Here is a 23,035-nt window from a genome sequence, read left to right as displayed (position 1 = left end):
GAGATGGATAAGTGCAGGGCCGGTGCAAGGATTTTTGCCGCCCTAGGCAAAAGTAAAGTTAGCCGCCCCCCCCCCCCCATATGACATCACAATGCCCCATGTTAACTAACGCAAGTGCTGCAGTGCCGCCGTGTTTACATTAAAAGGCCTGCAGGGACAGGCTATAGACACCAGAACCACTACATTAAGCTGCAGTGGTTCTGGGGACTAAAGTGTCCCTCCCTTTAATGTGAGGTAAATTAGAGATTAGTGCCACGAATAATAAATATACTAGATTGCCTACTTACAATCAGATGAGGATGGTGATGGGCTCTAGCTGCAGTCTGGCTCCACTCGTCTGGTGTAGAACAGGCTCTCTGGAGGCTGTTTGTTTTCTGGGAGAACGGAAAGCAGCTCCATTTTTTTAAAGGCCCTTTACACAGCTCATGGTCTGGGCCCCAGGGTCCACCTTCATGTTCCACCAAATAGTTTGTTCACAGGAGTAGGGGATGTCCTGATATGTGTGTAAGGAATGCATTGTGTGAATCTGTGTTTGTATGTGTAAGGGCTGCAATGTGTGTTTCTGTGTATGTACGGGATGCAGTGTGTGCGTCTGTAAGGGGTGCATTGAGTGTGTGTAAGGGGTGCATTGAGTGTGTGTAAGGAATGAATTGTGTGTTTCTGTGTGTGTAAGGGATGCATTGTATGTAAGGGTTGAATTGCTTGTGTGTGTGTGTCTGTGTGTGTAATGCATTGTGTGTTTTTCTGTGTGCAAGGGGTGCATTGTGTGTGTGTGATGGATGTCAATCTCTCCCTCCTCCCTTGTCACTCTCTTCTCCCCCTCTCCCTCCCTCGTCACTCTCTTCTCTCCCCCCCCTCGTCACTCTCTTCTCTCCCCCCCCTCGTCACTCTCTTCTCTCCCCCCCCCTCGTCACTCTCTTCTCTCCCCCCCCTCGTCACTCTCTTCTCTCCCCCCCCTCGTCACTCTCTTCTCTCCCCCCTTGTCCCTCTCTTCTCTCCCCCCTTGTCCCTCTCTTCTCTCCCCCCTTGTCCCTCTCTTCTCTCCCCCCTTGTCCCTCTCTTCTCTCCCCCCTTGTCCCTCTCTTCTCCCCCCTTGTCCCTCTCTTCTCCCCCCTTGTCCCTCTCTTCTCTCCCCCCTTGTCCCTCTCTTCTCTCCCCCCTTGTCCCTCTCTTCTCTCCCCCCTTGTCCCTCTCTTCTCCCCCCTTGTCCCTCTCTTCTCCCCCCCTTGTCCCTCTCTTCTCCCCCCCTTGTCCCTCTCTTCTCCCCCCTCGTCCCTCTCTTCTCCCCCCTTGTCCCTCTCTTCCCCCCCCCTCCCTTGTCACTCTCTTCTCCCCTGTGTGTCCCTCTCTTCTCCCCCCTCCCTTGTCACTCTCTTCTCCCCTCCCCACTCTCATTCCCCCTCCTAACCCCGTCAATTCCACTCCCTGTCCATTTATTCCCCCACCCTCCCTGTCCATTTATTCCCCCACCCTCCCTGTCCATTTATTCCCCCACCCTCCCTGTCCATTTATTCCCCCACCCTCCCTGTCCACTTATCCCCCCCTCCCTGTCCACTTATCCCCCCCTCCCTGTCCACTTATCCCCCCCTCCCTGTCCATTTATTCCCCCCCTCCCTGTCCATTTATCCTCCCCCCCTGTCCATTTATCCCCCCCTCCCTGTCCACTTATCCCCCCTCCCTGTCCATTTATTCCCCCCTCCCTGTCCATTTATTCCCCCCCCCTGTCCATTTATTTCCCCCTGCTCCCTGTCCATTTATTCCCCCCCCCGTCCCTGTCCATTTATTCTCCCTGTCCATTTATTCCCCCCCTCCCTCTCCATGTATTTCTCCTCCCCCCTCTCTCTCCATTTATTTCTCCTCCCCCCCTCCCTCTCCATTTATTTCTCCTCCCCCCTCCCTCTCCATTTATTTCTCCTCCCCCCTCCCTCTCCATTTATTTCTCCTGCCCCCCCTCCCCCTCCCCCTCTCCATTTATGCCCCCCCCTCTCCATTTATTTGGCCCCCCTCTCTCTCCATTTATTTCTCCCCCCTCCATTTATTTCACCCCCCATTTATTCCCCCCCCATTTATTTCACCCCCTCCCTCTCCATTTATTTCTCCCCCCCCCCTCCCTTTATTCCCCCCACCCTCCCCTACCTATGCTGTAGCGTGGCCGAGCTCTGTACTGTCCGCGGGTACAGGGAGCTTTTGTTTCCTGTACCCGGCCGGACTAAAAGGAAGTGAACACTCAGTGTTCACTTCCTGTTAGTCCGGCCGGGTACAGGAGACAAATGCTCCCTGTACCGGCGGTCATACAGGGCTCGGCCACGCTACAGTGAGGGAGTGACAGGAGGGAGCGCTGAGCGCTTCCCTCCTGTCAGCCCCTCTCCTCATGCTGCGCCCGGGCGGTGCGCCCTCATGGACGCACCAGCCCGGGCGAAGCTGCAGCCGCCTGAGGCGCTCTACAGAGCGCTCGGGCGGTTGCAGCATTAGGGCGGCCGGCGCTCCTGGCGGCGCCCCTTCCCAAGGGACGCCCTAGGCGGCTGCCTAGTCCGCCTTAATGGTAGCGCCGGCCCTGACTAAGTGCAAATTCAGTGCAGTATCTAGGAAATCCTAGACAATCAAAAAGATTACATCATTGCTGTATTTCAAGTCAAAGTGCAAGCATGCAAATTAGGCTTTTACTGTTAGTTAAAGTGCTTGTAAGAACAAATTAAAAATGCAAAGTGGGGGGGGCGGGGCCTGACAGCCAAGATGGCCGGACGTGCCTCGGGTGAGCTCGTGTACCTAAGGGCTTAAAAATGAGTACCCTGCAGAATCTACCTAAGCCACTAGCCCATGGTGCCAAGAGAAAGACACTAGACCACACCAGGACCAAAACGGTACCAAACACGCACCGCCTCGACACTCGAGCACACGACCCGGCCATGCGGCCTACACTGAGGCGGAACCTGGAGCCTGGGAGAGGCGGCCGATCTCCCGGCACAGAACCCGCATGCATGCAAGGAACGCACAGAGCCCTGCAACCCCCCCTTTGGACCGGCGGGGGATATCCCGGTCCTCGTGGGGGACGAATACCCCCAAAGCAAGCCATGACCAACCGCTATCAACGACGGGAACGCAAGGCTATCAAGGCCCACACAGGAAGGTGCCACAAGCACGACACGCGATTAAGTGCCCCCTGGTTAAACCACCCGACTGTGCAATGGAGTTCTACGACCGGCTCTGCACCGGTATGTGGAACAAGCTCCACGCCAAGAGATGGCTCTACAAACAGGTGGTTAAGGCAACGGCGGCATGGATTCGCCCAGCCACCCGGCGCCAATTGAACGGACACCCGCCCCGAGCCCCTAGAGAGGCCCTCAGACGGGGGAGAGGTGAAAAACCAAGATGGCACAAAGCAAAGACATACCTGCTGGCAACTGATGCTGACCCTTCTGCTCGCCAGCACGAGACCCAGGGGTGTAGCCGAATCACTCAAAAATCGGCGGCACGCAGGGCTCTCAGCCAACGGAGTTCACCCCTGCATCCAGACACCCACGCCGACGGCAAAGAAGACACACGGGGACACACGGGGATCCGAACATGGCGGAGAACCTACCCGAGAGAAGGAATCCCATCAAGCTACCTACTCTGCCACCGCTTCAAACCCGCATGCCAAATCCTCCGAGCCGGTATCGGCTGACTGAGGCGGACTGACCCAGGGGTAGACTGTGTCCCCACAGGACTAAATGTAGAGACATTCCAAGGATCCACCACACAGTCTATGCCGAAGCACAGTAAAAGGTGACACCTGGGTCTGCAGCTATAAGGACTCTCCCCACCATAATTGGGTTTAACGCAAAAATTGCATTGTATATGTTCCCAGGTGCTTTGTCTTGACTAGCAGCTATCCCAAGTACTCTTTTGTATGCCTAGCCAGGTGTTTAGAGAGGGAAATGCATGTCAGTTTCAACACCAATTCAACATACATGTGTATTAGCATGCTCATCCACAACCCATTTATTTCCAGGCCCTAACTTACAAGCATCCATCTTGGCCCTCCCTCCCCGAATCCTGATAACTGGCTTGGGCACTGCCGACCAGGTAACGGCTCAGACAGCCTTGACCTAGCTAATCCACTGTTCTTAATACTATAGCTATGTTAATATGTAAATTTCACCCTCTCACGGCAGCTGACATGGCGACGCAGATTCGCATGTCCACTACGAGCACAAAACATAAAGCAACACAGAAAAGTAAGCAAACATTGCTAGGTGATAATCTCTTGTATTCTACTACTCAATTCCATACCTAGCGGTCCATCTATACATTGACTGTAGCTGTCATAATCTTAATCTAGAGAGATCTCTAAATAAGCTTGTTTATATTCCTGTTATTCCTATTTTAAAAAAAAAATTGTGCATCTTAAACGTAATGCCTGTTTGCATGTAAACTATGTATCTTACACTCTTTTGTTCATTGCTATTGGGGCATGACAAGCCGTATGTTATTCTCTGCACTACAAAAATAAAGAATTTAAAAAAAAAAAAAAATGCAAAGTGGGAGTGTCGCAGTGAATGTGAAAATTTGAAGCACAACTTAGGAAAAAATGCAAAGCCATTGAACCACTCATGGACAGCTGTTTAATTGTTAATGCAAATCATCAGCATGAGGTTGGTTACTGGTTTGCTATAGAGGCTTGGTAGTGTATATTTATATACATACATATACACGCGGCGTGTGTGTGCTTTAGGGGCCACACCCTAATGCAATAGGCTGCGTACGCCTATGGTGCCCTGCTACACACTTCTGAATCCCGCCAGTGAATACACTTCTCCACCATATGGAAACTTTCTCATCCTCCATCTTACCGAGTCTCACCGCTCAATACCGTTCTCTACCTCCTATTGGAGACACTCATTGCCTTACTGGATCACTTCCCTGTACACCTCTTTCACATTACTGAAACTGCCAGGTTCATACCCTCGAACTCTCTACTGAGTCTGGTCCATTCATTCTCTCCTTCACCTTACTAATCCCTTCACTGTACTATATCTGGCCCTCTACTATCTCCTTCACTTCACTAAAACCAGCCCCTGCATACCTTACACCGTACTGAATCCAGCCCTTGCATACCTTACACCGTACTGAATCTGGTCCTGGCATTACTTACACCATACTGAATCTGGCCCTCGCATTCCTTACACCATACTGAATCTGGCCCTCGCATTCCTTACACCATACTGAATCTGGCCCTCGCATTCCTTACACCATACTGAATCTGGCCCTCGCATTCCTTACACCATACTGAATCTGGCCCTCGCATTCCTTACACCATACTGAATCTGGCCCTCGCATTCCTTACACCATACTGAATCTGGCCCTCGCATTCCTTACACCATACTGAATCTGGCCCTCGCATTCCTTACACCATACTGAATCCGGCCCCCGCATATCTTGCACCGTACTGAATCTGGCGCTCGCATACCTTACACCATACTGAATCTGGCCCCCACGTACGTTATACCATTCTGAATCCAGCCCCTGCATACCTTATAAAATACAGCATTGCCTCAAGTGGGACAGGGACACCGCACCCAGACCACTTCAATGAGATAAAGTGGTTTGTGTGTCTATAGTGTCCCTTTAACCATAAGGTGACTTTAGTTGACTGCTTATGGCTACTTTCACCATGCCCATATGAAGAATGAAGGGTGGACCCTGTCAACCTACGTAGAGTCCTATAGCATCTCAATCCAACTCTAGGGTTATAGTAGCAAAGAAGGCAAAATAATTCACTACATTGCAACATGTTGGTACATACCCCTTCAATGTCAAATGTAATCGAAGACACAGACTATCACATTGTCGTGGTATAATGGAGAATGTTGTTTTTTTATATATACTTAGTTCATTTCAGTGTTGCAATTGAATTCCTTTTCATTATCCAGAAAAACATATATATATATATATATATATGGAACATGGGGGGGTGGCTGCACTCACCTGAACATGCTTAAATGGTTCAGGTGAGTGCAGCCACCCCCCCATGTTCCATATGTATATATTTGGGAGTCTAGCCAACTCCTTGGTTTTGCACCCCTCCCTGTCACAGGTGCCTCATCTCAGGTCCCTATTTAGCCTTGTACTGCAGAGAGCCTCAGATGGAATTTTTTTCCCAAGTAAGTGGTTAATCTCATAAGAGCAGACATTAGACTGTGAGAGTAGGACCTGCCAAAGATGGGGTACATTGACGTTGTGGCAGGCTTATGCAATGTATGATCATATAATGTAACTAAATCCCCATTATTTTTTGCCTAGATTAGGTGTTTTTAAAAAAAAAAAAAAAAAAAAAAAAAAAAAACCTTTTAAAAACGAATAAAATCTGTCAACATTGAAGTTGCTGTTTAGTAGATAGGAGAGTGCGCTGGATCTTGTGTATTGTTTATTGTATATATATATATTTTATACATTTCCCCCGTCCAAATCTGGTATTCACATTAACTTAAGTGAAATTTCAGTAAAAAAAAAAAAAAAAAAAAAACCCTTCCCCCTCCCCCCCAAAAAAACAATGGATTTCACAGAAGCGCATTTGGAATCCTGACCATGATGAATTAGCTCACAAGTGGTGTTGGTGTACATGACTGCATCCTGCAAGTAAATTTAAAAAAATGCAATTTGTTGTCCATGAAATAAAAAAGAAACCTTTTCAAATTTTCATGGATCACTACATACTGAAAATGTTAAATCTCAAATGAAATTTACGTATTTACAATGCAGGATTAAAAAAAAATGTTATATTTTAACATTCTTAATTGGGTTTTTATTAAATAGCAGTGCCCTTTTAAGGAAGTAAGAGTTGCTTACGATATATCCCCCCCCCCCCCCTCTCCCCACCACACTCCCCCCAGCTTAATAGAAATAACTCAAACAATATCTGCATTCTTGTAGGTTAACTTCTATACTGTGATTCTTACATTGTGCTGTACTTTGTGTTAGACTACGCTGTAACTCTTCCTTGTCATTGTAAATGTCATCCTCCACTCCAAAGCTGCAATATATTACCTACCATATCACAAATTTAGTTTGCTTAAAACAGTTAAAAAGCATATTTTAATATAATTATTAACTTTTTTTTTTTTAATTATCACTATATAAAGTATTAATACATTTTTCATGTTGTTTGTAAAACCTTTGAACAGAAAACCACATTTTGGGAGGGGGAGCAAAAACCTTGAGTTTGGATATCAGAGTTACACATTTTTATGTTTGTCACAAGAATCTACGAACTGGGTACGTTGCCATAAATGGTTGCTTAACATAAATGGAAAGAACATAAGAACCTCCCAGACATAAAACACTATTAAAGGTCTGGAGAATAGGATATAATCTTGTAACGGTCTGTTTATGAACAGACCATGTACAAAAGGCAATAGAAAGTAAATAATTCAGACAGCACATTAAAAAAAGAACGGAAATAAGTAGGGAGGAGGGCAATGGGCGTGAAAGGATGTGAAATATTAAAAAGGAATATCCAGGAGAAACGAAATTCATCTCCATCCGTTTATCCATGTGAGAGAGGTTTAGCTCAGTGACCTTGAGGAGAAATGATCTATAAGTTCAGTTAGGACATTCAGTAAAGAGGGGACATTCTGTAAACCAAATGCATATTCACTAAACCAGGAGTTGTGGAAAATTACCAAGCAAATTTCAAAGTTTAGGCCCAAATAATCAAACGTTTCCAATGACCTTGACTAGTTTGACCTAAAGTTTAGTATTTTCTAAAGATATAATCGTTATGAAATATTCATGTTGACTGTGTTGGAATTTCACTGAAATTGCATCCCAGTTAAAAGATATAAACTCCTAGACCCAGGACGGAGCCACCTCCATCTTAAAATGTCACTCCTCCAAGGGAATTGCCTCTATCTATGGATGAATCCACGGTTTCAAAAGATCCTTCATAGACCTCAATGCTGTACTCTCCCGCATGAAGAAGAGTATAGCAGTGATGTCGGCTCCTGGCAGTGAAGTAATAGCTCCTATTTTGTCAAAGAGAACCAGCCAGAAGAAGACAGTGGCACCTGCAAGGGACAGGCTAATGTAAGTTAAACTCCCCTTTGCCTGCTCCCTCCCCCTCCCGGCCACCGGTTCCCCAGCGGAAAATTCAAAATTGGGGCTGTTTGCAAAGTGTGCCAAGTCCACAGATAGTGACAGTGCCGCTTTAATGCAATTCCCAGAATTATTTGATTTCAGAGCAATTTTGAAAGTACATATAATTGAAGTGGATGTTGACCATAAGTCATGAATAGGCAGCCATGTCAATTAGCCTCAGATTAGCAGAGAATTATGGGAGTTTATGTTCAAAAGCAGAAGGATTGTATATGGACACCTAAAACATGTGGAGGTATTTAACAACCAATAGAAATCCATTCCACCTTGACCACTGTTTTCCAAAAAATACTATTGGACTCTGTCATTGGTTGAGAAACGAACAATATAGTTAAATGTTTCTGCATCCCAGAAGAAAAGGAAGAAAAGATATATATCTAGGGTTTAATCAGATGTCCTTTTTTTTTTTCTTCTCACCCATAGGTTCAACAATGGTGGATGCATCTTTGAGTTCCTGGCACAGCTTGCCAACGTTTCATTAGAAATGTTTTTTCCAATCAGTCAGTCTAGAGCTGACTGATTAAATATGGGATGTGCTTCGGCTAAGCATGTATCTACAGTACAGAACGAGGAAGATGCTCAGAATGGCAAGAATTTCCAGAATGGGGATGCATTTTGTGGTGAGTTTTTTAAGACTGTAAGCTCATAGGCAAGGCACTCTATCCCTAATTATTGGTATGTGTATTTGTATATCCAGGGTTTCCACCTTTCTTGAAAATAAATATCGGCCATTCTAATTTGCATAATTATGTCACCAAGATGTTAATAAGAGACTGACATAAGGGAAAAAAAAATAATTGGAATTGGAAAATTACGTAATCACTAAAAAACGGTGTACAATGTGTGTACTATGTCTGACTGTGCATGTAGCATTGTGTGTCTGTCATCGTATGTTTATAGCACACTGTGTATGTTATTTGTCTACTGTGTGTGAATGTGTAAGTAGTAATATGTGATGTGCATGATCTGTGTAGAGCAGTATGTGTTGTTGTGTGTTTAGTTTCTAAATAAGTGTTTGTATACTGTGTGTAAAGCAATGTGTCATTGTATGTATACTTTGTGTGTGTAAACTGTGTCTGTGTTCATCACACACTGACACGCACACACAAAAAAAACTCTTTGCACCATGATCTTTACAATAAGCTTTAGCAGTTATGGCTTTTTTGAAGTTTCCCTTTAAACCGCCTTTCAATATGTTATATATATTTGTAAATATATTTGAATGATATTTGAGTCTTTTGCATCATTTAATCACAGGACTGAGCTTTTATTTAATTTACATAATTTTAATGTCTATATATATATATATATATATATATATATATAAATAACTGTAATAATCGGACTAATGTGTTTAATTTACAATTAAAGTAAAAACTCTCAGAAGTCTCGGATCTCTGAGAATTCTCTGACTCTGTGAGCAACCACTTAATCCCATTGATTTGTTATAGTGCCTAGAGTACCCACTGTTTCTGATTGGGTTGACACTGGTAGTGGATCCCTGGCCACCTGCAATCCAGTCCCTCTGCTGCTAATGCATTAGCTGACAACTCTCGGCCTATGACTGATACCCACTGCAATTATAAATTTTATACCAGCTGAATATTCTGTGCATTAGCCATATATTCCACAATGAGAAGGGATGTGAGCATTCTGGAGTCTCTTATGCTGTGCTAATGCACTCGAAAACGGTTTTATACTGAACACTTGGTAGAGGTCGCGGGATTCTAGGCACCATAACCACTGATATGCAGTGGTTATGATGCCTAGAGCGTTCCTTTAAGAAGTTCAGGACCCAGTGTATTCATTTTGTATTGATCTTTAAAGGGTACCACAGAGTATTCGGGTCGATACCTGAGGTGATAATCTTATCTCCGTTTTTAGGCACAATAGTTAAACCCCACCATGAATACCTCCAAACATAAATTAACAAAGAGAGACACTTTTATTTTAGCGGTGTGGAGGGTGTGGCCAGGAGTGGGGATGTACTGAGAAATTTTAAGGAACTTACTAATATTAGTTTAGTTACAGTATTATTTAGACATACAGAGTTATAAACACATTTATTGTAGTTTAGAAACATTACTGTAAGTGTTATTGCTGTGGAGCTCTGTTGTACACTAAGACACACAACAATATGGAGCTCCTCGAAAAGATGGACAGAGGGATTTCTTTCGTCAAACATGTAACTCCTTCATTAAAAAGCCATCTCTTAGGGACCCAAATAGGGATTACGTGCAGATGATGGCGGCATATTGTGTGAAGCGCTATAACATGTTATCACTTTGTACAAGATGGTCAGATGAAAAGCGCTCAGCAGTATGAGGTGGTAGTTGTGAATTACCAACTTCTGTATGTTATTGGGCATAAATCCCAGGCGTCAGGGTGAAACTTCTAGTCGCCATAGCAACCTGGCGGAAACAGCAGGGGAAACAATGGAACTGGCCGCCGGCCTTGGGGAGCATGGAGGTGGCCGGCTTAGGGAGCGTGCGATGGGGCAGTGATCTTCCTGGAGCTCCTCTCTGTGTCCTCGCACTGTATAGTAATGGCGGGAGCCTGAATTTGACATCACTCCGGCCCCTGCATTACTACAGAGAGCGCGCAGGGAGCAGAGAGGAGCTGCAGGAAGATCACTGCTCTCTTGCATGCAGGAAGAGAGAGTAGCCCACTGGACCCCAGAGAAAGATCTACTCAGCTCTCCCAAAGGTAGGGAGGCTGAGTGGGTTAAAATAAAAATCTCAGTTTGTGTGTGTCTCTGTCAATGTGTGTGTGTGCCTGTCAGATTGTGTGTCTGTTTAGGTACCTGGCTCCCTCTGATCACAGGAGGTGTTTTTACTCACCTTTTCCCACGCCGTACCGGTTTCACCACGGCTTGTCTAGCCTCCATAGCCGAGATCATCAATCTTTATTAAATCCGCCAAGCCAATGCTTTCCTATAGGGAAGCATTGAGAGATATTGCACATGTTCTCTATGGGTAACATTCAGCGCCTCCATGCAGAGCAGTGACACAGGACTCTCTAGTGGCCGTCCATCACTAGGCAGCAATGTAAACACTGCTTTTCTCTGAAAATGCAGCGTTTCCATTGAAAAGGCTACAGGGACAGGCTATAGGCACCACTATAGTGTCCCTTTAAAAAACAAAACTGGCTCCTAACTTTTTTAGCTGGCTCCTAGATTCCAAACAAATTTGTCAAGCTCTGGCATAAGACATCCAAAAATAAAATGGAATAGAGTCCCTTACCAACTGACAACTGCAAAGTGGAGAAAAGCTAAAGAGGATGCAATGCGAGTCGAAAGTGAATTATGTACCATGGTCAGACACCATTATGCTGTTAACAGAACTGCAGTACCATACTCCTCTGAACACCCTATCCAATTCCATGTATTTTCTTATCTAGGTCCCATTTAATTCTTCTCTTTTTAATATTCTGTATCTTTCATTATGAAATTTCTGGGATTATCCGGTAGGTGAAGATATGGTACATTCGTTATCGTTTTAAATTATTGAATCGTGAAGATTCTAATGTGGAAGCTGAATGTTCCCAGTAAGGAAGACTATGATTTAAAATAAATAAATCAAGCAACTTAATCTCTACTAAATCTATAGGTCATTACTCTCTCTTAATTCTCCTTGACCTTGCTGCTGCTTTTAATACCGTTCATCATGCACCAGGATACCATTTCTCCTTCAAATCCTCCACAAATTTGGAATCTGTGATTCTGGGCTTTCCTGGTTTTCATAATTTAGTGTCTTCTTCTGTGGTACTGCCTCCTCCTTACTGCCCGCCTCATTCGGTGTTTGCCAAGGTTGTGTTCTTGGTCCTCTTTTATTCACCATCTACACTGCCTCTCTTGGTAACCTTATCAACTCTTTTTTGGATTTCAATACCATCTCTATGCTGACGGTACTCAGGTTTACCTCTCCTCTCCTGACTGCTCTCCCACCTTCCCAGAACTTGTCACAACTGCCTCTGTTCCATCCCTAACTGGATATCTTTCCTTTTTCTAATACTTAATCTATCCAAAACTGAAGTCCTCCTCTTTCCTCCTTCAAATACTCAACCTCCATCTATCTAATTTTCTAGCACCCTCAAGCTGATTCCCTTGGAGTTACTTTTGACTCTGGTCTTCTTTTTCTCCTAACATCCAGTCTGTCTCCAAATTCTGTAACATAAATTATTTTTATTATTATTGCCATTTATAACAGATTCCGTAGCGCTTTACAATATTATGAGAGGGGATTTAACTATAAATAGGACAATTACAAATAAACTTACAGGAACAATAGGTTGAAGAGGACCCTGCTCAATCGAGCTTACATTCTATAGGAGGTGGGGTGTAAAACACATTAGGACAGGAATTTGCAAACAAATAAGGTGGGCTGCCCTTTAGGAGAGGGCAAGAGATAGGTATGTGAGGTAGGGGTTAGTCTTGGAGGCCATAAGCTTTCCTAAAAAGATGGGTTTTAAGGCACTTCTTAAAAGATGAAAGACTAGGGTAGAGTCTGATGGCGGTAGGCAGGCTATTCCATAGGAAGGGAGCCGCCCGCGAGAAGTCCTGCAAGCGCGAGTTGGCCATACGGGTGCGGACAACGGACAGGAGGTGGTCACGGGCAGAGCAGAGAGACCAAGAAGGGACATACCTATGGATCTGTGAGGAGATATAAGAGGGGCTAGAGTTGTTCAGTGCTTTATAGGTGTGAATTAGTACCTTGAATTGACTCCTATAGCATACAGGAAGCCAATGTAAGGACTGGCAGAGGGGTGAGGTGTGAGAGAAACGACTAGAGAGTAAAATCAGTATAGCAGCAGTGTTCATTACAGACTGTAGGGGTGCAGTACGGCTTTTGGGAAGACCAATCAGGAGAGGGTTACAATAATCCATGCAAAATTACTAGAGCATGGACAAGTTCCTTGGTAGTATCTGGTGCAAGAAAGGGGTGGATGCGGGCTATGTTTTTTAAGATGGAATCTACAGGATTTGGTAACATGCTGGATGTGAGGCTCAAAGGTAAAACCAGAGTCAAGTATGACGCCAAGACAGCGCGCTTGCAAGGATGGACTGATGTGGGTAGTACAAACTTGAAGGAGAGCGAAAGAGGAGGATCAGTATTAGGAGGAGGAAAGACAAGGAGCTCAGTTTTTGAGAGATTGAGTTTCAGAAAGCGGGAGGACATCCAGTCAGAGATGGAAGAAAGGCAAGCAGTGACACGTTGCAGGACGGCAGGGAGAGGTCCGGGGAGGAGAGATATAGCTGGGTGTCATCAGCGTACAGGTGGTAGTGGAATCCAAGAGAGGTAATAAGTTTGCCAAGAGAGGCAGTATAAAGAGAAAATAGAAGGGGATCAAGGACCGAGCCTTGGGGGACTCCAACCGAGACAGGGCGAGGGGAGGAGGTATCATTAGAAAAAGAGACACTGAATGAGCGTTGGGAGAGATAAGAGGAAAACCACGAGAGGACAGAGTCACAGAGACCAAGCGATTGAAGAGTTTGAAGAAGGAGAGCATGATCAACGGTGTCAAAGGCCGCTGAGAGGTCAAGAAGAATTAGTATGGAGTAGTGGCCTTTGGATTTAGCTGCGATTAGGTCGTTAGTAACTTTGATAAGGGCAGTCTCTGTAGAGTGGAGAGGGCGGAAGCCAGATTGAAGGGAGTCAAGGAGAGAGTTGGAATTGGTTTAAAAATAAAGACTTTTGTTCATACACTCATCATTTCCCGACTTGACTATTGCAACTTGCATCTCATGGGCCTTCCAAATACCCACAATGCCTCTCCTCAATCTGTAACAAATGATGCCGCCAGGCTCATCTTCCTGACTTGGATACTGGAAAGGTGTGGGAGTAGCGGACCATCATTACATCCGCTTCCTGTAACCTTCAGGATCCAACTCAAATTGCTAACTAACTCTAACCTACAAAGCCCTCAATAATTCTACTCCTTGCTACATCTCCTTTTTACTCAACATAGAACAAATATTTTTTACACAGAGTGAGTTCTAAACACATTTATTGTAGTTTAAAGATACTTTACTGGGAGTACAATTGATGTAGAGCTCAGAGACACAAATCATAATATGGAGCTCCCAGAGAAGAGGGACAGAGGGATTTGGACCCAAAATAGAGCATAAATCGTTAGTTATGAAGGTGCAAGTCATTATATGCAAAGACATGTATTTTTCATTTTATTTTATTTAAATCTCTATTTCTAACAGTACTGTGTGAACAAAGGTTACATAGTCATGTGTGCAGTTGCACAATAAAACTGACATACAATCACGTTTATTCATTATTTTGGGAATTTCTGTAAAAATTATAAAAACGAAGGTATTTCTACTGAAATTGGCACAAGGAGAAAATTGAACACCCAACCCATTCCCAGAGTATAGAGTCTGTTAGAATGGTACTGACGCTATTCCAGTTTAGTCTCCCTCCCCCAATGCCCTATATGTCTGCATTTGAAAATTAATAACATAAAATATAAGCACATGTTGTGTGGGAGTTGTGTGTCCCTGCAAATTATTGTGTGTGTGCTGTTCCAAGCAAACTGATGGAAGCTGTATTTTTTTAATTTGTCCTCTTTCATTTTCAGGAGTCATTTTTAACAAATTGCTTTTGATCTTTTGTATGTAATAGAAGTTATTGAGTTAGTTATATATGGAGAAGAGTTCTGGTATAACTCCCAAGTGTTCTGAGTCTTCCTGAAATCCTTCCTGGGATCTTGCAGAATTTTGCTTGAGCACCTCTGCAGTTCCATGTGTGTTGCCTGTCTGCTCTGATATGCCTTCCTTGCCAGTAACAAGTTTCACAGAACTACAGACACACCCAGTAGTTTCCTTGATTATGGAATGGTGTACATACAGCAGCTATGTTTCGGCTTGCATGAGCCTTTGTCAAGCCTGTAATATTCCTGCTTTTCATCACTGTTATGGCTTGGGTAGGAGTCATTTGCATGCAAGTTCGTGGCTATGGGTACGCCATGGGTAGAAGTCATCTGCATGCAAGTTCGTGGCCATGGGTACGCCATGGGTAGGAGTCATCTGCATGCAAGTTCGTGGCCATGGGTAGGAGTCATCATATATATATATTCACACTCCCATCACAACTGTTTTCAGAAAAGGTGCAGGGTATTTCATTCAAATGGGATTATATTTTACCAATATTCCTACCTCCTCTAAGGGAACAAATGGCCAAATTAAAAGTAAAAATTAACACATCTGCTGGAGTTCCCTGGCACTGTCCCTCCATTCAGTGTTAAAAAATTTTTGAGCAGTATAACACTAAATTAAGGTCCCTGAATTGCATAGCCCCTCCCCCAATGGCTAAGGCAGAGATTATACACTTCCTGCTAGCCGTATAATTAATATCTGAACGGGCACTGTGTTTGACTGAGAGTATCAGTTGATGGCTCTCAGTCTATCATAGCTGTCCATTGCTGCTCAGGCTAATGCTTCCTCATTAGCCTGAACAGCACATGGGAAATGCTTGGCTGGGATCTCTTGTATAGCATTAAAACATTAAAAAAGGTTTAACACTGAATGGAAGGATGGTGCCGGGGGACTCCTGACACTGTGGTCACTTCAATGACTTGAACGATTACAGTGCCTATAGTGTCCCTTTTAATAAGCTTCCAATATGGTACAGTACTGTTATAAATACTTTCCACATAATTTGTCTATAGAAGTCCCTATTGAAGGGACACTATATTCACCAGAACAACTACAGCTTATTGTATTTGTTCTGGTGAGTATAGTCGGTCTCTGCAGGCTTTTTGCAGTAAACACTGTCTTTTAAGAGAAAAGGCTATGTTTACAAAGCATACATAATTTACAGAATATGTGTAGACTCCTTTCTGCCCCTTCTGTTAAAGGGACACTATAATCACCCAGACCACTTCAGTTCAATGAAGTGGTCTGGGTGCCAGGTCTCTCAGGTTTTAACCCTTCAGATGCAAACATAGCAGTTTCAGAGAAACTGCTATGTTTACATTTGGGGTTAAGCCAGCCTCTAGTGGCTGTCATCCGGACAGCCACTAGAGGCGCATCTGCGACGCTGGAGGCATATTTCGCCTCCATCACACAGAGTGTCCATAGGAAAGCATTGTGAAATGCTTTCCTATGGACACTTTGAATGCGAGCGCGGCAGTTGCCGCGCCTGCGCATTCGGCTCCGCTGACTGGGGAGGAGAGGTCACCAGCGCCGAGGGAGCCTGGCGCTGGAATAATGGTAAGCTGCTGAAGGGGTTTCAACCCTTTCAGCGCCACAGGAGGGGGACCCTGAGGGTGGGGGCACTTTCAAGGCACTATAGTGTCAGGAAAACTGCTTTGATTTCCTGACACTATAGTGATCCTTTAAAATCTCCTCATGCCTATCCAGCAACTTGGGGACCTTGGACAATGTCCTTCAATATATCGCAGGATAAATTTGGTTATTCCATATATAAAGCCATTATAACAATTGTGTGACTGAAACGGTGATGTCATATGGTCTATTTTTATATTTATATATGGTTTTATCCTGTACTTTGCTTTGGTAGATCTTGATGTAGATCTTGAGTGTTAGACATATATCACACTGAGTGTTCCTGGTAAATTACTGTAATTATAGATAGAAACAGAATGCATTAAAAGCCCATCTTGCTGAAGTCACTTTGAAATCTGATGAAAAACATAGCTACAGACATTCTATGATATGCTCCAAAAGGGTAAATAAATAGTTTCTATGTTTTTGTAAATTTTTCTTTCTTTAACAGTGTATTTATCTCTGAAAAACAATTAGTGTATATGATGTTGTCACCTGGTATAAGAAGTTATCACATTTTGGTTGGGGGCTTTGTTAGCTGTTTGGTTGTTGTTGTTTTTCAGTTTGCAATATTGACAGACATGACGTGGAGTGTCCCGCTTACACTGTCTTACAATCTAAAGGGAACTATATAAAATCATTAATATCTCTTCTCTGTTTTGAACAAATTTTGCACGTGATGGTGTTTATGTGGTTTCATTTCAGATGAATACAGAATCAAGCCAGTTGAAGAAGTCAAATACATGAAAAATGGGGAAGAGGAAGAGCAAAAAATTGTGTCAAAGAACCAAGAAAACTTGGTAAGATTTGGAGCACTTCCATCTTTTGTAACTGTAAGTGTTAACGTTTATGCTGTCTGCAAATCTGCCATATGAATCTGATTTGATCCTACTGCATACATTTTCTTGTTACTTATTATCAATCTTGTACAAGACTTTTTGGAGGTTTGGTTGTTGTCTAATCTGTAGACAGTTCTCTATTTTGCGGCAGGAGATTGTATTTTTGAAGTCTGATATTTGCAAATTATCTGGTAAACAAACTCAGGCTGGAACTGCTGCAAAGCCACTGCCGCAGAGACATACTAGGAATGGCAGATGGATTACTGTAGGATCTGGTAGACTTGGAGTTGTGGATAAAAGGCATATTGCACAGTCTGTTGCTCTACATAATTCATTTTCTGCACTTTCAGAGTGTAGTGGTGTCGTGGAGAGAGGCACTGAGGCTAGTGGTGTTGTGCAGAGAGGCACTGAGGCTAGTGGTGTTGTGCAGAGAGGCACTGAGGCTAGTGGTGTTGTGCAGAGAGGCACTGAGGCTAGTGGTGTTGTGCAGAGAGGCACTGAGGCTAGTGGTGTTGTGAAGAGAGGCACTGAGGCTAGTGGTGTTGTGCAGAGAGGCACTGAGGCTAGTGGTGTTGTGCAGAGAGGCACTGAGGCTAGTGGTGTTGTGCAGAGAGGCACTGAGGCTAGTGGTGTTGTGCAGAGAGGCACTGAGGCTAGTGGTGTTGTGCAGAGAGGCACTGAGGCTAGTGGTGTTGTGCAGAGAGGCACTGAGGCTAGTGGTGTTGTGCAGAGAGGCACTGAGGCTAGTGGTGTTGTGCAGAGAGGCACTGAGGCTAGTGGTGTTGTGCAGAGAGGCACTGAGGCTAGTGATGTTGTGCAGAGAGGCACTGAGGCTAGTGGTGTTGTGCAGAGAGGCACTGAGGCTAGTGGTGTTGTGCAGAGAGGCACTGAGGCTAGTGGTGTTGTGAAGAGAGGCACTGAGGCTAGTGGTGTTGTGAAGAGAGGCACTGAGGATAGTGGTGTTGTGAAGAGAGGCATTGAGGCTAGTGGTGTTGTGCAGAGAGGCACTGAGGCTAGTGGTGTTGTGCAGAGAGGCTTGGTGAGGCCTAATAGAAAGCAGTTGTTGGTGGGGGATTCCATCATAAGAGGTGTGGAGATGGACAATGGTGGTCTTGTGAGGTGTCTTCCCGGAGCTACTGCTCACAGAGACAGGAGACGTATCGGTAATATTGTTAAGCAAGCAAAGCAGGAAGGGGAGTTGGATGTACTTGTCCATTTAGGGACAAATGACTTGGCTTGCAATGAGGTTTCAGAGGTTAAGGAAGTTTTTAGTGTTTTTGCCAATGATATACGGCAGGTTGCTTCCACATTGTCATTCTCTGAAGTTCTGCCTGTGCATAACACTCAGAATGACAGGCGGATGCGTATTAGGGACTTTAACTTGTGGCTTGGTGAATGGTGTCGGGAGCAAGGATTTGGCTTTATTGCTCATGGTAGCTCTGTTTGGAATGGAAATAAACTGTACAAAAAAGATGGTTTGCATCTTTCTCAAAAGGGAACAAATGTTCTCAGTGAGCAGTTCAGAGGTTTTGCTAGGATGTATTTAAACTAGGAGGGGGGGGCAAAAGGGTGATAAAACATCAATCCAATTGTCCCCCAAAACAAGGACAGAAGGTGCCTGTAGCAAGTGTGTTAAAAAATGATAAGCTTAGAGTCATGTCTACAAATGCTCGCAGTTTAGGGAATAAGATCCATGAACTTGTGGCAATAATGGCAACTGATAGTGTAGATTTAGTCGCTGTTACTGAGACATGGTATAATGAGAAAAATGACTGGGACATAGCAATACCAGGGTACTCTTTATATAGAAAAGACAGGGAAGGCAAGAAAGGGGGAGGGGTGGCCCTGTATGTAAAGAATAGCATAAAATCTAGCCTAATAAAGGTTAGTGAGGCGAACATAGAGTCAGTTTGGGCTACGTTAGAATTTGGTAATCACACAGTAACTCGTGTAGGTGTGATTTATAGGCCCCCAGGACAAATTGAAGAGTTAGATAATCTACTAGTTGAAGAAATAGCTAAAATGACAATGAAGGGGGAAGTTATCATCATGGGTGACTTTAATCTTCCTGATATAAATTGGAAAACAAAAATAGCTACTTGTGCCAGGAGCACACATATTCTAAACTCCCTACTGGGATTGTCTCTAAAACAAGTCGTTGAGGAGCCAACTCGTAAAGAGGCCATACTAGATTTAGTGTTAACAAATGGAGATTTGGTATCAGATATTACTGTAGGTGAAAGTTTAGGATCCAGTGATCATCAGTCAGTGTGGTTTAATATAAGAACAGTGACTGAGTCACACCACACAAAAACAAAAGTTTTAGACTTTAGAAAAACAGACTTTTCCAAAATTAGAATATGTGTAAAGGAGTCATTATCAGACTGGAGCAATTTAAATGGAGTCCAAAAGAAATGGGATTATTTAAAAGTTGCACTACTGAAGGCAACAGAAAATTGCATTAGGCTTGTCAGTAAAAGCAAAAAATTCAAGAAACCACTGTGGTACTCCACAGATGTAGCCAAAATAGTAAAAAACAAAAAGTTAGCATTTAGTAATTATAAAAAAAACCAGAGTGAGGAAGACAGAATGACCTATAAGATTAGGCAGAAAGAGGCTAAGCAAGTTATAAGAGCTTCCAAATCACACACAGAAGAGAAAATAGCACAGTCAGTAAAAAAGGGGGACAAAACCTTTTTTAGATACATAAATGAGAAAAGAAAAGTAAAACAAGGATTAGTTAGATTAAAAACAAAAGAAGGAAGGTATGTAGATGAGGATAAAGGTCTAGCTGACTGCCTCAATGAATATTTTTGTTCGGTATTTACAGATGAAAATGAAGGAAAGGGACCTCAGTTAAGAAAAAGGATAAATGAGTCATTTATTACATGTGAGTTTACAGAGGAAGAGGTTCTATTTCAACTGTCAAAAGTAAAGACAAATAAGTCAATGGGACCTGATGGAATACACCCAAAGCTATTAAAAGAGCTTAGTGGTGTACTAGCAAAACCATTAACAGATTTATTTAACCAATCATTGATAACAGGAGTAGTCCCAGAAGATTGGAAGTTAGCGAATGTTGTGCCCATTCACAAGAAAGGTAATAGGGAGGAGTCGGGCAACTATAGGCCAGTAAGCCTAACTTCAGTAGTGGGGAAAGTGATGGAAACCATGTTAAAGGATAGGATTGTTGAACATCTAAAAACACACGGATTTCAAGATCAGAGACAACATGGGTTTACTTCAGGGAGATCATGCCAAACTAATCTTATTGATTTTTTTGATTGGGTAACTAAAATTATAGATCAGGGTGGTGCAGTAGACATTGCTTACCTCGATTTCAGTAAGGCTTTTGACACTGTTGCACATAGAAGGCTTATCAACAAACTACAATCTTTGAGTTTGGATTCCAATATTGTTGAATGGGTAAGGCAGTGGCTGAGTGACAGGCAACAGAGGGTTGTAGTCAATGGAGTATATTCGAAGCTTGGGCTTGTCACCAGTGGGGTACCTCAGGGATCTGTACTTGGACCCATTCTCTTTAATATTTTTATTAGTGATATTGCAGAAGGTCTTGATGGTAAGGTGTGTCTTTTTGCGGATGATACTAAGATATGTAACAGGGTTGATGTTCCAGGAGGGATAAGCCAAATGGAAAATGATTTAGGTAGACTAGAAAAATGGTCAGAGTTGTGGCAACTGACATTTAATGTGGATAAGTGCAAGATAATGCATCTTGGACGTAAAAACCCAAGGGCAGAGTACAGAATATTTGATAGAGTCCTAACCTCAACATCTGAGGAAAGGGATTTAGGGGTGATTATTTCTGATGACTTAAAGGTAGGCAGACAATGTAATAGAGCAGCAGGAAATGCTAGCAGAATGCTTGGTTGTATAGGGAGAGGTATTAGCAGTAGAAAGAGGGAAGTGCTCATGCCATTGTACAGAACACTGGTGAGACCTCACTTGGAGTACTGTACACAGTACTGGAGACCCTATCTTCAGAAGGATATTGATACCTTAGAGAGAGTTCAAAGAAGGGCTACTAAACTGGTTCATGGATTGCAGGATAAAACTTACCAGGAAAGGTTAAAGGATCTTAACATGTATAGCTTGGAGGAAAGACGAGACAGGGGGGATATGATAGAAACATTTAAATACATAAAGGGAATCAACACAGTAAAGGAGGAGACTATATTTAAAAGAAGAAAAACTACCACAACAAGAGGACATAGTCTTAAATTAGAGGGACAAAGGTTTAAAAATAATATCAGGAAGTATTACTTTACTGAGAGGGTAGTGGATGCATGGAATAGCCTTCCAGCTGAAGTGGTAGAGGTTAACACAGTAAAGGAGTTTAAGCATGCGTGGGATAGGCATAAGGCTATCCTAACTATAAGATAAGGCCAGGGACTAATGAAAGTATTTAGAAAACTGGGCAGACTAGATGGGCCGAATGGTTCTTATCTGCCGTCACATTCTATGTTTCTATGTTTCTATGTTTAAGTCTTTCAGATGATTGCAATCCATTTATAGATGGAAAAAATATAAATAGATGTTGCCTTCAAAATGACTATTGTGGCTTTCATAAACACATGGAGACATTGTTTTTGTGTAGAATCTGATAACACACTGCCCATTTCGGCTGAGAATTCTACATCACATTTGTATTGTTCTTATTGCACATTGTAGCGTAGTGCAAAATCTTCTTTCTTAAAGTCTTCAGGTACCTTAGTGGGGTGAACTTAAACAATGTTTATACTGTGATCATTCATTGACTCCACCTGAAATTCTAATTCTTTGACTCCACCTGGGATGCTGTGCATAGTGAGCAAATAAATAAAACAGAACAACGAGACGTGTCCCAATTTGGGAGGTATGGAAACATTCAGTGATTGTTCATAAAACCATCATTGATTGCTTAAGGTTTCACCCTAATACAAGATGCTTCTTACTTCTGCTGGCATCAATGGGTAAAATGGGTATTAGTAGGAAGGCTGCACAGCACAGCAATATGTGCTGCATATTCACAGCACAAGCAGCATTGAGGTGAAGGAACATCAAAGGCCCATGAAGGTTAATTGAGGTCATATTTAAGAAAGGCATCTTGTTAGACTAAGAAAGATCAAAGGAACACCTTCAGAGAAAAATGTCTAAGGCAGCCAGTCAGTTGCAGCCTACAGTTCAAGTTATAGGGAAAATAATAGTAGCTGGGGCAAGCTATGACCCTGGAACTGATATTTTTTCAAAACGTATAATAAGATTTCCGAAGTGCGCATTACTGAGTGAGAAAATATTTTGCAGCTTTAAAAAAAAAAGAAAAGCAGATTTGATTTTTTTTTTTTTGTCTGTGAAGGTCACCTTGTTACAAAAAGACAATTCAAAGCAAATGGGAAAAATATATCTGCCAGTTGTCACATTTTTGTCTTGAATATTTAACATTTTATCACCAACTACACCAACTGAAAACAAGAAATATTTCCCTAAATATTTAATATTTGAGTTATTTTCTATCCTATTTCCTTGTGAAGACCCAAGGCCTACAATTTAACCTATACATTTATTTTTGTTTTACTTCTTTGCCAAAACCCAGAAATTGCCGCCGTATTTAATAGGAACTGTCTGCAAAGCTTGAATTTGATGAATTATGTTTAACTCTTAAAATGGCAAATGACTGCTTTATTACTTACACCAAAATGACTTCATCTTAATTGAGGGCATTTGGGATGCAGATGCTGCCCTACAGCCTTAACCAGTGCAGTTTCTG

At 43.1% G+C, this 23,035-nt stretch overlaps 1 protein-coding gene across 2 annotated transcripts in view; it reads left to right on the top strand.

The window, feature by feature from the left end:
- C7H1orf21 (chromosome 7 C1orf21 homolog) overlaps window positions 1–23,035 on the top strand; it is an 89,754-nt gene that overhangs the window by 53,161 nt on the left and 13,558 nt on the right. For both annotated transcript variants that reach the window (XM_063427373.1, XM_063427372.1), the window contains 2 exons: window positions 8,557–8,753; window positions 17,135–17,229. In XM_063427373.1, the coding sequence (XP_063283443.1) occupies window positions 8,660–8,753; window positions 17,135–17,229 (189 nt within the window). In that variant the 5' untranslated portion in view covers window positions 8,557–8,659. The remainder of the gene's footprint in view (window positions 1–8,556; window positions 8,754–17,134; window positions 17,230–23,035) is intronic.

Source organism: Pelobates fuscus, chromosome 7, assembly GCF_036172605.1.
Source record: "Pelobates fuscus isolate aPelFus1 chromosome 7, aPelFus1.pri, whole genome shotgun sequence".
Taxonomy (NCBI): Eukaryota; Metazoa; Chordata; class Amphibia; order Anura; family Pelobatidae; genus Pelobates; species Pelobates fuscus.
The sequence above is the reverse complement of the archived record's forward strand: the minus strand, read 5'-3'. Positions and strand labels throughout refer to the sequence as shown.